Source organism: Eumetopias jubatus, unplaced genomic scaffold (genome assembly GCF_037043125.1).
Source record: "Eumetopias jubatus isolate StellerSeaLion01/CBP00866 unplaced genomic scaffold, mEumJub1_p1.0 scaffold_1, whole genome shotgun sequence".
Lineage (NCBI taxonomy): Eukaryota > Metazoa > Chordata > Mammalia > Carnivora > Otariidae > Eumetopias > Eumetopias jubatus.
This window is the reverse complement of record NW_028274807.1, coordinates 206,259,249-206,270,825: the sequence shown is the minus strand read 5'-3', so window position 1 is coordinate 206,270,825 and position 11,577 is coordinate 206,259,249. Positions and strand designations below refer to the sequence as shown.

At 47.9% G+C, this 11,577-nt stretch overlaps 1 protein-coding gene across 1 annotated transcript; it reads right to left on the bottom strand.

Annotated features, from left to right (window-relative positions):
- Positions 1-3,587: 3,587 nt before the first annotated feature.
- On the bottom strand, positions 3,588-4,547 carry LOC148165133 (olfactory receptor 10H2-like). Its single transcript, XM_088022300.1, has one exon. The coding sequence runs from the start codon at positions 4,545-4,547 to the stop codon at positions 3,588-3,590; it is 960 nt and encodes a 319-aa protein (XP_087878426.1).
- Between the last annotated feature and the right edge of the window lie 7,030 nt (positions 4,548-11,577).

The window sequence follows — 11,577 nt, the reverse complement described above, 5'->3', positions numbered from 1 at the left end:
GTGGTCAACTAATCTTTGACAAAGGAGGAAAGAATATCCAATGGAAAAAGGACAGTTTCTTCAGCAAATGGTGCGGGAAAATTGGACAGCCACATGCAGAGGAATGAAACTGGACCATTTCCTTATACCATACACAAAAATAGACTAAAAATGGATGAAAGACCTAAATGTGAGACAGGAGTCCATCAAAATCCTTGTGGAGAACACAGGCAGCAACCTCTTTGACCTCACCTGCAGCAAATTCTTCCTAGGCACACTGCCAAAGGCAAGGGAAGCAAGGGCAAAATGAACTATTGGGACTTCATCAGGTTAAAAAGCTTTTGCACAGCAAAGGAAACAGTCAACAACACCAAAAGACAACCGACAGAATGGGAGAAGATATTTGCAAATAACATATCAGATAAAGGGCTAGTATCCAAAATCTTTAAAGAATTTATCAAACTCAACACTCCAAGAACAAATAATCCAGTAAGGAAATGGGCAGAAGACGTGAACAGACATTTTTCCAAAGAAGACATCCAAATGGTCAGCAGACACATGAAAAAATGCTCAATATCACTCGACATCAGAGAAATCCAAATCAAAACCTCAATGAGATACCACCTCACACCAGTCAGAATGGCTAAAATTCACAAGTCAGGAAACGACAGATGTTGGTGAGGATGCGGAGAAAGGGGAACCCTCCTACAGTGTTGGTGGGAATGCAAGCCAGTGCAGCCGCTCTGAAAAGCAGTATGGAGGTTCCTCAAAAAGTTGAAAATAGAGCTACCCTAGACCCAGTAATTGCACTACTGGGTATTTACCCCAAAGATACAAACATAGCGATCTGAAGGGGCAACTGCACCCTAGTGTTTATAGCAGCAGTGTCCACAACAGCCAAACTATGGAAAGAGCCCAGGTGTCCACTGACACATGAATGGATAAAAAAGATGTGGTATATATATGCAATGGAATATTGTGCAGCCATCAAAAGAAATGAAATCTTGCCATTTGCAATGACATAGATCGAACTAGAGGATATTAAGCTGAGTAAAATAAGTCAATCAGAGAAAGACAATTATCATATGATCTCCCTGATATGAGGAATTTGAGAAACAAGACAGAGGATCATAGGGGAAGAGAGGAAAAAATGAAACCAGACGAAACCAGAGAGGGAGACAAACTATAAGAGACTCTTTTTTTAAATTTTATTTTATTATGTTATGTTAGTCACCATACAATACATCCTTCTGCAGAGCAAAGGAAACAGTCAACCAAACGAAGAGGCAACCTACAGAATGGGAGAAGATATTTGCAAAAGACACTACAGATAAAGGGCTGGTGTCCAAAATCTATAAAGAGACTCTTAATCTCAGGAAACAAACTGAGGGTTGCTGCCGTGGAGGGGGTGGGACGGATGGGGTGTCTGGGTGATGGACATTGGGGAGGGTAGGTGTTATGGTGAGCACTGTGGATTGTGTAAGACTGAGGAATTACAGACCTGTACCACTGAAACAAATAATAAATTTTATGTTAATTTAAAAAAAATCTAAGATTCAGCCCCTACTTCATGCTATGTACAAAAATTAATTCAAAATGGATCAAAGGCCTAAATGTAAAAGCTAAAACTATAATGTTCTTAGAGGACAACATGGCTGTACATCTCCATGACCTTGGATTAAGCAATCATTTCTTAGACATGACACCAAAACCATAAGCAATAAAGGAAACCAATATATAAATTGGATGTCATCAGAATTAAAATCTTCTGTACTGCAAAGAATATCAACAAGAGAGTGAAAAGACAACTCATAGAATGTGAGACAATACTTGAAACTCACCTATCTGATAAAGACCTTATAACTAGAAACTATGAAGAATTATTACAACTCAACAAAAAGACAAACAAGCCAATTTAAAAAATAGGTGAAATGTCTCAACAGCATTTCTCCAAGAACACATAGAAATGGCTGACAAGCATGTGATGAGATGCACAACATCATTACGTATCATGAAATGAAAATCAAAACCACCACGAGATACCACTTCTTACCACTCAGATAGCTATAACTAACAGGACAGGTAATAACAAATGTTGGCAAAGATGTGGAGAAATTTGAACCCTACTACATTGCTGGTGGGAATATAGAGGGGTACAGCCACTTTGGAAAACAGTCTGGAACTTTCTTTAAAAATTAAACAGAGTTACCATTGGATCAAAAAAATCCACTCCATAGTATACATGCAGCAGTGTGAAACCATATATTCAAGAAAAAAGGGTACACAAACATTCCTGGTGGCATGACTCAAAATAGCAAAAAGTAGAAATACTGAGAAGTTCAGCAAGCAATAAACGGACGGATGAAATACAGTTATGTCCCATTATCAACAATGGCCAAACTATGCAGAGAGCCCCAGTGTCCACTGATTGAGGAATGGATAAGGTATAGATATATACAACAGAATATTATTCAGCAATCAAAAAAATGAAATCTTGTCATTTGAAAGATGGAGCTAATGCTAAGGGAAATAAGTCACTCAGAAAAAGACAAACACCATATGATTTCACTCGTATATGGAATTTAAGAAAAAAACACATGAAGGTATGGGAAGGGGGAAATGGGAGAGAGGGGAAAAAACCATAAGAGACTCTTAATGATGGAGAAAAAACTGAGGGTTGATGGAGGGAGGTGGGTGAGGGATGGGCTGGGAGGGTGATGAATATTAAGGAGGGCACTTGTGATGAGCACTGGGTGTTGTATGTAAGTGATGAACCACTGAATTCTACTCCAGAAACCAATATTGCACTGTATGTTAACTAACTAAAATTTAAATTAAAAAAAAAGAAAGAAAGAAATACAGTATGTACACAGAATGGAATAGTATTTGGCAATAAAAAGGAATGAAGGTCTCATACATCCACAATATAAAGGAACCTTGAACACATTGTGCTAAGCGAGAGGACTCAGTCAAAATGACCACCTTGTGTAATTCCATTTATATGAAATGTTCAGAACAGGAAAGTGGAATGAGTAAGTCACGGGGATGAAAGGTACAGCATAGGGAATGTAGTCAATGGTATTGTAATAGCATTGTGTGGCGTCAAGTCACTATGCTATGCTGTACAATTGAAACTAATATAACATCGTGTGGCAACTATACTTCAATTTTTAAAAAAATTAAACAATATTTTCTGGAAAAAAAGTGGTTTCCTATAGCTGGGGGTTATGGGAGTTGGAGAAGAAATGGGGACTGAATGGGTAGGGGTTTCCTTTTCAGGTGACAAAAATGTTTCAAATTGATGGTGGTGATGATCACATAACTCTGAATATACTATAGACCAATTGAACTGTGTACTTTAAATGGGTGAATTATATGGCATGTGGATTATATCTCAAGAAAGCTGTTTGATTACAAATAAAACTAATAGCCAAGACACAAACCAAGGGAGGAAGAAGAAGAAAAGTTCACATTTATTGAGCACCTGCTATGTCATAGAGGTTGTCACACGTCTTTTTACCAATCCTACTAGGTAGACATTGTAATCCTACAGGTGAGGGTATGGTCATCCTTCTACCTTCTTCTAAAACCACCTTCACACTGGCCACTTAGATGCTGGAGGGATAGAGTTTGCTGAGGAAGGTCTTCTTCATGGCAGTCTTCAGCTCCTTGTTCCTGAGACTGAAGATGATGGGACTGAGGAAGGGTGTGAGGACCGTGTACGTGATGGCCATCAGGGTGTTGCTTTTGTGGGAGTGCAGACCCTTGGGCTTGAGGTAGATGATAGAAGCAAAGCCATAGTGCACAATGACCACAATAAGTTGGGACACACAGGTGGAGAAGGCTTTGTGCCGGCCCTCAGCAGACGGGATCTTCAAGATGGCAGCCACAATTAAGGTGTAGGAGAGGAGGATGAGCAGAAAGCAACCCAACAAGTTGGTGATGCACACCAGGCCCACACCCAGGGCTACTACTGGTACATCAGTTCCACAGGCCAGCTTCAAGAGAGAAGGCACATGACATCCAAAATGCTGGATCTCATTGGGTCCACAGAAGGTGAGGTGAAAAATGGCTGTGGCCACCACCAGCCCTATGACAGAGCCACCAGACCAAGAACAGGCCACCAGGCAGGCGCAGCCACGGGGGCTCATGAGTACGTTGTAGCGCAAGGGGTGGCAGATGGCCACATAGCGGTCGTAGCCCATGACGGTGAGCAGGAAGGAGTGGGTGAAGCCGAACGTGAAGGAGAAGAACATCTGGCTAACACAGGCTGCAAAGGCGATGGTGCGGTGTGTGGAGAGCAGGTCGGCCAGCAGGCGCGGGGTGATGGACAAGGTGTAAAGGATCTCGGAGATAGACAGGGCACACAGGAAGAGGTACATGGGCATGTGCAGGCCACGTTCACTCCAGACAGTGGCCATGATGAGCAGGTTCCCAAGCAGGGTGAACAGGTACATGAGCAGGAACAGCAGGAAGAAGACGGGCAGGAGACGTGGTGGGAAGGTGGAGAAGCCCACGAGGATGAATTCAGACACGGAGCTGTGGTTTAGGTCCAGCGTGGTGGCCATCACTGGGTGGGGAGAGAGGGAAGGCGGCCTGGTGGGCACAAGTTCTGGGTCCATGCTGAGCCTGGCTCAGGAGGACTTCCCCGGGGGTGAGGGGCCATCACCCTCCACACCATGGCCAGTCCCTCCATGACCTGCTGCTCATGATGACTGTCAGCACTCCTGGGAGCTGCTTGGGGTTCACAGAAGATCGTGAGCCTCAGTTGTGTAATGCAGGCCCTGGCGCATAGTAAGAACGCTGTAAAAAATAATACTGATAATAATAATTACAACTACTGTTATTACTGTCATTGGCTCCATGCACAACCACCCGGCTTTCCTGCCTTTGAGCATGCTGGCCACTCCATGCTTCTCTCCATCTCTGTGATTCCAAATCCTTCCTGAATTTTAAGTGCAAGCGACACCCTGATTGCTATCTTCAGCTGGAGGTCACCGCTCCTGTGTGGCATGGAGAGGATGTAGGCTCTGGTTAATTCTCAGCATTATCCCTTACTGGCTCACTGGGAACATGGAATAATCATCTTCGTTCCACAGGGCTGTAGTGGCACTTAGGTGAGGTGATGCACGTTCAGCTCTTAGCTACTATTGTTGTTGTGTGGTCTAACTTGTGTGAGTCCCCCACAAGGGTGTGGCACTGACCAGCATTACCAGAGTCACATTCTCTGGCCCCTGCTAGGCACTCTATCTCTGGTCACTCACCGATGCTCTTCTCTGAATCCCCTTCCCTCTCCTCAAGCCCTACCCACTCTCCTGTCCCCAACCTCCTGCTTTGTGGAGCAACCAAGGCTCGCAGCTGTGGGTTCTCTCATATCCTTCCCCGAGTGGCAACTGACTCACATCTGCCCCAGCTCCCCGTGAGGACAGCTCTCCTTCCAAGCAACTGCTCCAACCAGTGTTACCGCTCTGTCTTTCTGTCTATCTTTCTTCCTCTCTCTGCCATCGACAGCCTTGATGCAAAAATGCAACACCTCTTTAAAAATGCAGGATGGACCAACAGATGAATGGATAAACAGAAAGTGGTATCCATATGATGGAATATCTTTTAGGCATACAAAAGCATGAAGTACTGAACATGCTACAACATGGATGAACCTCGAAGGCAATATGCTGAGTGGAAGAAGCCAGCCACAAAGACCACATATTGTATGATTTCATTTATTTGAAATATCCAGAATAGGTAAACTCATCAAGACAGAAAGCCTATTAGCAGTTGCCAGGAAATGGGAGTAGGGGGCAATGGGGAGTGACTGTTAAATGGGTTGCAGATTTCCTTCTGGGGTGGTGAAATCTCTTGGAACTAAATACAGGTGTTGGTGGCACAATATTGTGGATGGTTAAATGGCACCGAGTTGTGCCATTTAAATGGCAAGGAGGTAGAGAAATTAGAACTCTGCGCATTGTTGGTGGGATTGCACAGTCGTACAACAGCTGCGGAAAACAGTATGAATGGTCCTCATAAAATTAGAAGTAGAACTACCTATGCCTCAGCCATCCCACTTCTGGATATATATGCAAAAGTGGCAAAAGCAGGGTCTGGAAGAGATATTTGCACACTCCTGGTCATAGAAGCACTAGTCACAATAGCCTTGAGATAGAAAAAAAACCCAGTGTCCATTGGTGGATGGATGGGTAAACAAGATGTGATATATCCATACAAGGGAAGAGCATTCAGCCTTGAGAGGAAGGAAATCCTGTCACATGCCACAACGCGAATGAACCTTGAGAACATTATGCTACGTGGAATCAGCTAGTCGCCCAAAAAGGAGAAATCCTGTACGATCCCACTTATGTGAGGTATCTAGAGCAGTCAAATTCATAGAAACAAAGTAGAATGGAGGTTGCCAAGGACTACAGGGAGTGGGAAACTGCAAGTTTTGTTTAATGGGTATAGAGTCTCTGTTTTGCAAGATGAAAAGAGTTCTGCAGATCTATTACGCAACAATGTGAATATCCTTACCACCACCGGAACTACATACTTAAAAATGGTTAAGATAATAAATTTTATGTCATGTGTTTTTTACACATCAAAGTACGAACACATGCAGCGTCGTAAATGAACCTTGAAAACATTATGCTATGTGAAAAAAGAGCCAGGCATGAAAGGTTGTCTGAACAAAAGTTTGTCTGATTCCGGTAATATGAAATACCTAAAATATGCAAATTCGTAGACACAACAAGCATATTAGGGGTTGGGGGGAAGCTGGAGCCTGGGCAGGGGGCAAGGGGGAAGTGACTACTAATGAAGGCAGTGTTTCCTTTTGGGGTGATGAGAATATTTGGCAACTAGAAAGGGGTGATGGTTGCACAACATTGTGAATGTGCTAAACACCAATGATGTGTAACTTCAAAATGCTTAATTTTATATCATGTGAAATTGCCCCATTTTTTTAGAAAGCAGAACATACCCTCCTCGGTCCTCCTCTACCTCTGTGCTGTCTCCCCCTTGGTTCACAGCCCAGCCTGTCCCCAGAAAGGGAGAGAGTGAGTGCCTAGGGCCAGAGGGGAGATCAGGGAGGAAGAACCCACCACCTGCCCTTAAGCTTTCCTGTGCCTTCCAGGGCAGCCACTGAGCCTCCGCCCAGGTGTGTGTGAGAGCAGAAGAGGAGGCACCTCAGAACAGCTCTCCTCAGGGGTGGGCGGCCTCCCGTTCTTACAGACTGGCATCTGGGTGCCCCCTGTGTCTCACAAACACCTACATGTGGGTGTGCCCCCACACCTCCACATACCTGCATTCCACTTCCCACCCCCCCCAACACACACACAGACACACACGCACAGCTGCCTTAAGCTCTACACCGATAGGCACACAGCAGGCCCACATGCACCTGCAGCTCAGGATCAGACCCGCTCACTCACACGGAGGCGGAGACCCCACCGCGGGGATGGACCCAGCACACAACTCCAGAGTCGCGGCCACAGGCACCCCTGCAGGTGCACACAGACGTACACTCTCAGAGCACGACACAGCAGAAGCGGGAAGATGGTGACTACCGCCGGTGTCCCTGACAGACACCCTTCACGCTAAGATCTGCAGCGATAACCAGGAAGCACACAGGACCTGGATGCAGGATTCCTGAATTTGAGGCATCCGCCCACGAACTGTTTCCTTCAAACTTCGTTCAGCGGGGTTCTGGGTCCCAAGAGCCACCCCCACATTCTTATTACCCACAGTCTTTCCCCGCAACCCGCGCTTGCATCACCTCCTCCCGAAAAGCACCCAGGGGCGCACACTCGCCTCCGTTGGTGGCGGCGGCGGGGAACTGTCTGGGGGCGTCGCAGAGGAAGCCCTGGGTCCCCTCACTCACGCTCGACACCGGGAGCTCAGAAGCGGGGTGGGTAGGGCGGGAGGCTGCGCCTGCACTTTATCTAGCTGTACTCCAGTGGCATTCCACAGGCTTCCCAGGGGAGGTAGGCAGCAGAGGCAGGTTGTGGGCGGGGCCACCCTCAGGGCCCAAGGCAGGTGGGGTGGGGGGCGGGTTGGCGGAGGTTGGGGCGGGCCCTCAGGGAGACTTCCAGAGGCTTCCCTGAGATTAGCCCAGAGCAGTACATGCAGCCTCCAGACCTTTCCTGAGGCCTCCCAGCCCGGCTGTGCAGAGGATGGTTAAGGCAGGAGAAGGCGGTGACAAGACTGCCTCTAACTGGACAGCGGAAGGAATACAAAAGGAGGCTGGAGCCCCTCCCCTACTCTCTGAGCATACTCCTCTGTTCTCATGCATGCTGGACTATGGACACTGCATTCTCAAAGCTCAAGTCCATCCACACGCCACAAACAGGCACCCCTGGGCCATCCCAGAGAGGACAGCACAGGTTTCCCAGAGCTGGGTGGGGAAACCCTGGGTCCCAGCCCCTGGGAGTGGTCCAGAAGAGGGGCTGCTGTCTGGCCTCCACAGAAGCAGAGGTGCGGGGGAGGGGCCCCTGAGGTGGGATCTCTAAAGCATGGCCCTGCTCTGGGCCCAGGCTGCCCCAAGCTGAGGACTGAGGACGGAGGGAGGGGGCAGTGCCAAGGCGTCACAGCCCCCAGCAGCCAGGCTTGCCTTGCTCTCGGGCCACAGTGCAGCTCAGTGTCTACTCTCCCCACTCCTCGTGTTCTCAGGTCCAGGCCCCCCGCCTGGTGTGAGCACATATGACCTAGAAGACAGCACCCGCCCTTGAATTAGTTTCCTGGGGCTGAGGAGACAAATTGCCACACACTGGGTGGCTCAAAAAACCAGAAATATGCTCTCTCCCAGGTCTGGAGGCCAGGTGTCAGCAGGGTAGTTCCTTCTGGAGGCTCTGGGGGAGGATCAGCCCTATGCCTCTCTCCCGGCTTCTGGCGGCTGCCAGCACCCATGACGGCATCATTCCCATCTCTACCTGAGTCTTCACATGAACTTCTCCTTGTGTCTGTATGTCTTCTCCTCTCCTTATAAGGGCCCCAGTCATTAGACACCAGCAGTTAGGGGCTCAACACCCAGGATGATTTCATCTTGAGATCCTTATCTAATTACACCTGTAAAGACCCTATTTCTTTTTTTTTTAAGATTTATTTAGTTATTTATTTGACAGAGAGAGACACAGCGAGAGCAGAAACACAAGCAGGGGGAGTGGGAGAGGGAGAAGCAGGCTTCCGCTGAGCAGGGAGCCCGATGCTGCGGGGCTCGATCCCAGGACCCCGGGATCATGACCTGAGCCGAAGGCAGACGCTTAACGACTGAACCACCCAGGCACCCCAGTAAAGACCCTATTTCAAGCAAGGTCACATTCTGAGGTTCCAAGTGGACATGCATTTCTGAGCAACACTATTTTAACCCACTATACATCCCTCCTGATTCAGTTCTCTGCTTTGGCTCTGACCTCTACACCTGCTTCCTACATAACATCAGAGGGATCTTGCTAAACAAAGCACATTCCATCCCCCCCCACCTTGCTTGGAACCAGCCATGGCTCTCTAGTCCCAGATGCTTCCCTGCGGCCAAAACTCTGGTCCTTGTTAGCCTCTCCAGTTTCGCCTCTCAGCTTGCCTCTCACTCTTCCAACACAACACCCCCACTTTGCATCTCTAGGCTGAAATGAGATGGGAGCATGTTCAATTTCTTGAGGGTACCAGACTCTCTCATCCCCAGGTCCCACTGCATCCCTCATGCCCCACTCCCATCTGCTTCAATCAACCGGTCTCAGGTCACATGCCACCCTCCGGGAAGTCTATCCTGCATCCCTGCACCCCAGACTTGGGGTCTCTGACTACTAGCTTGCCCTGTAGTCACCCATCACATGGTGCTGTCATCACCTGGCTATGGGTCTGTGTCTCCCACTAGACTTCGACAGACCTCCTGAGGGCAGAGATGGCATCTCACTGGGAGCATGCTGTGTTCCCAGCACCCAGAAAGGTAAAAATTAAATGGAACAATAAATACTCAATAAAATGCTTTAAAGAAAACAGTGAAGGAAGGATATGCACAGTGCTGTGAGACCCTACAGTGCAGGTGGGAAAGGAGGTAGGTGACATCTGAGCTGAACTCTGAAGGATGAACAGTCCCCAGCACATGGCGTCAGGGAGGGAACGGCAGGCAGAGGAACCAGCATGAGCAAAGGCATGGAGAAGTGCCCAAAATGGGGTCGGGGGAGGCTGGGAAGTCAGATGGGGTCACAATGTGAAGGGACTTGGAGGCACCTTGGATCCAGCCCTCTGGGGCCCGAGGGAGAGTGGGCTGGAAGGAGGTGCCCGCCTGGACTGAGGGTCCCGACAACACTCTCCTCTAAGCTCTAGCCCACTGGTACAGTGGAAGACCCAGAATGTGGGGGCAATCTGTTGGGATTTCCTGGCACAACTCAAGTCCGGAAAGGACATCACAGAAACAGATGTTCAACCAAGAAATGAATTCAGGACTAAGGAGAAAGAGCTTTTGTTGCTGCTTCTGGATGCCCAGAAAGGTCAGCATATAAAGCTAAGGTCACAGAAGGGGGTCAATAGTAAGCCAGGAGATGGAGTGGAGCTCAAGATCTCAGTTCGGCTGCATCTTGCAGCCCTGCCTGGAGGGGGCACTGTGACCCTGGAGAAGTGGCTTGGCCTCTCTGGGCCTTACTTTGTCTTTTATGAAGTGGGACTGAATGATAAGAAGAGACACAATATGTGTAAAGAGCCTGGCACACAGTAGGTGCCTGGTGGAGGAGAAGTCCCCTGCCCCACAACGTCCATTTCAATCTTTTTCTTAACTATGGGCACCACACTTTCATTTGTCTCACAGGTATTTTAGTGCACCTACTGTGCGCCAAGCAGTGTGTGGCCACAGGAGATTAAATGAGCAATAATCAAAGTCCCTTTGAAACAGAGCCTTGCAGCTTTGGTCAGCTGTTCTGCCAGGCAGGTCCTGTGCATTTCTGGGTCTCTGCCCTGGGCCGGACCCAGGGGTGACCAAGAAATATTGTCCGAGGCATTTCCTTCCCCAGACATTCATCAGCCGCTGCTGGGTGCCATAATCTGTGCTCACAGCTACAGACGGAAAGATGGGTCAGACCCAGCCCAAAATAAAGCAAGTTTAACGTAACTGTAAAGCAAGATCAGGATTCCAAACTCAGTGACATTTTACTACCTATTTAACTTGGCTTCATACATGTCACACAAAGCAAAGCACAAGACAAAGTCATACAACAAGCAAGATACAACAGGGGGTAAGAAGTTAACAAACCAAATGCAGAGTCAGTCTGTGAGCACGCAGTTGGGAGGAGGCCTTGGTCTGGTCTGGGTCAGCTCTCTGCACGTGCTGCTTATTCTGTTCAAGCAGTGGAGGATCTCTGTTGTGTTCAGAGATCAACTGGGCAGACCTTTTGCAGGCAATTGCCTTTTTTGATGGTCAGATATGAAAGGGACAGTGTTTGGAAAGTCTGACAGTTTGCTGCAAAGTCCTCCTTTTTTAAAGGAGTTTAGTCAGTCTTGGGCCTTTGCAGACGTCCTTGGGTTCAGCTAGTTACCAGTTCTGGAAGCCATCAGCTTGTGCTGGTTTTAGCGATATCCTCTCTGAGCAGCAATGCCCTTGGCTGCTTATGTCAGTGCTTG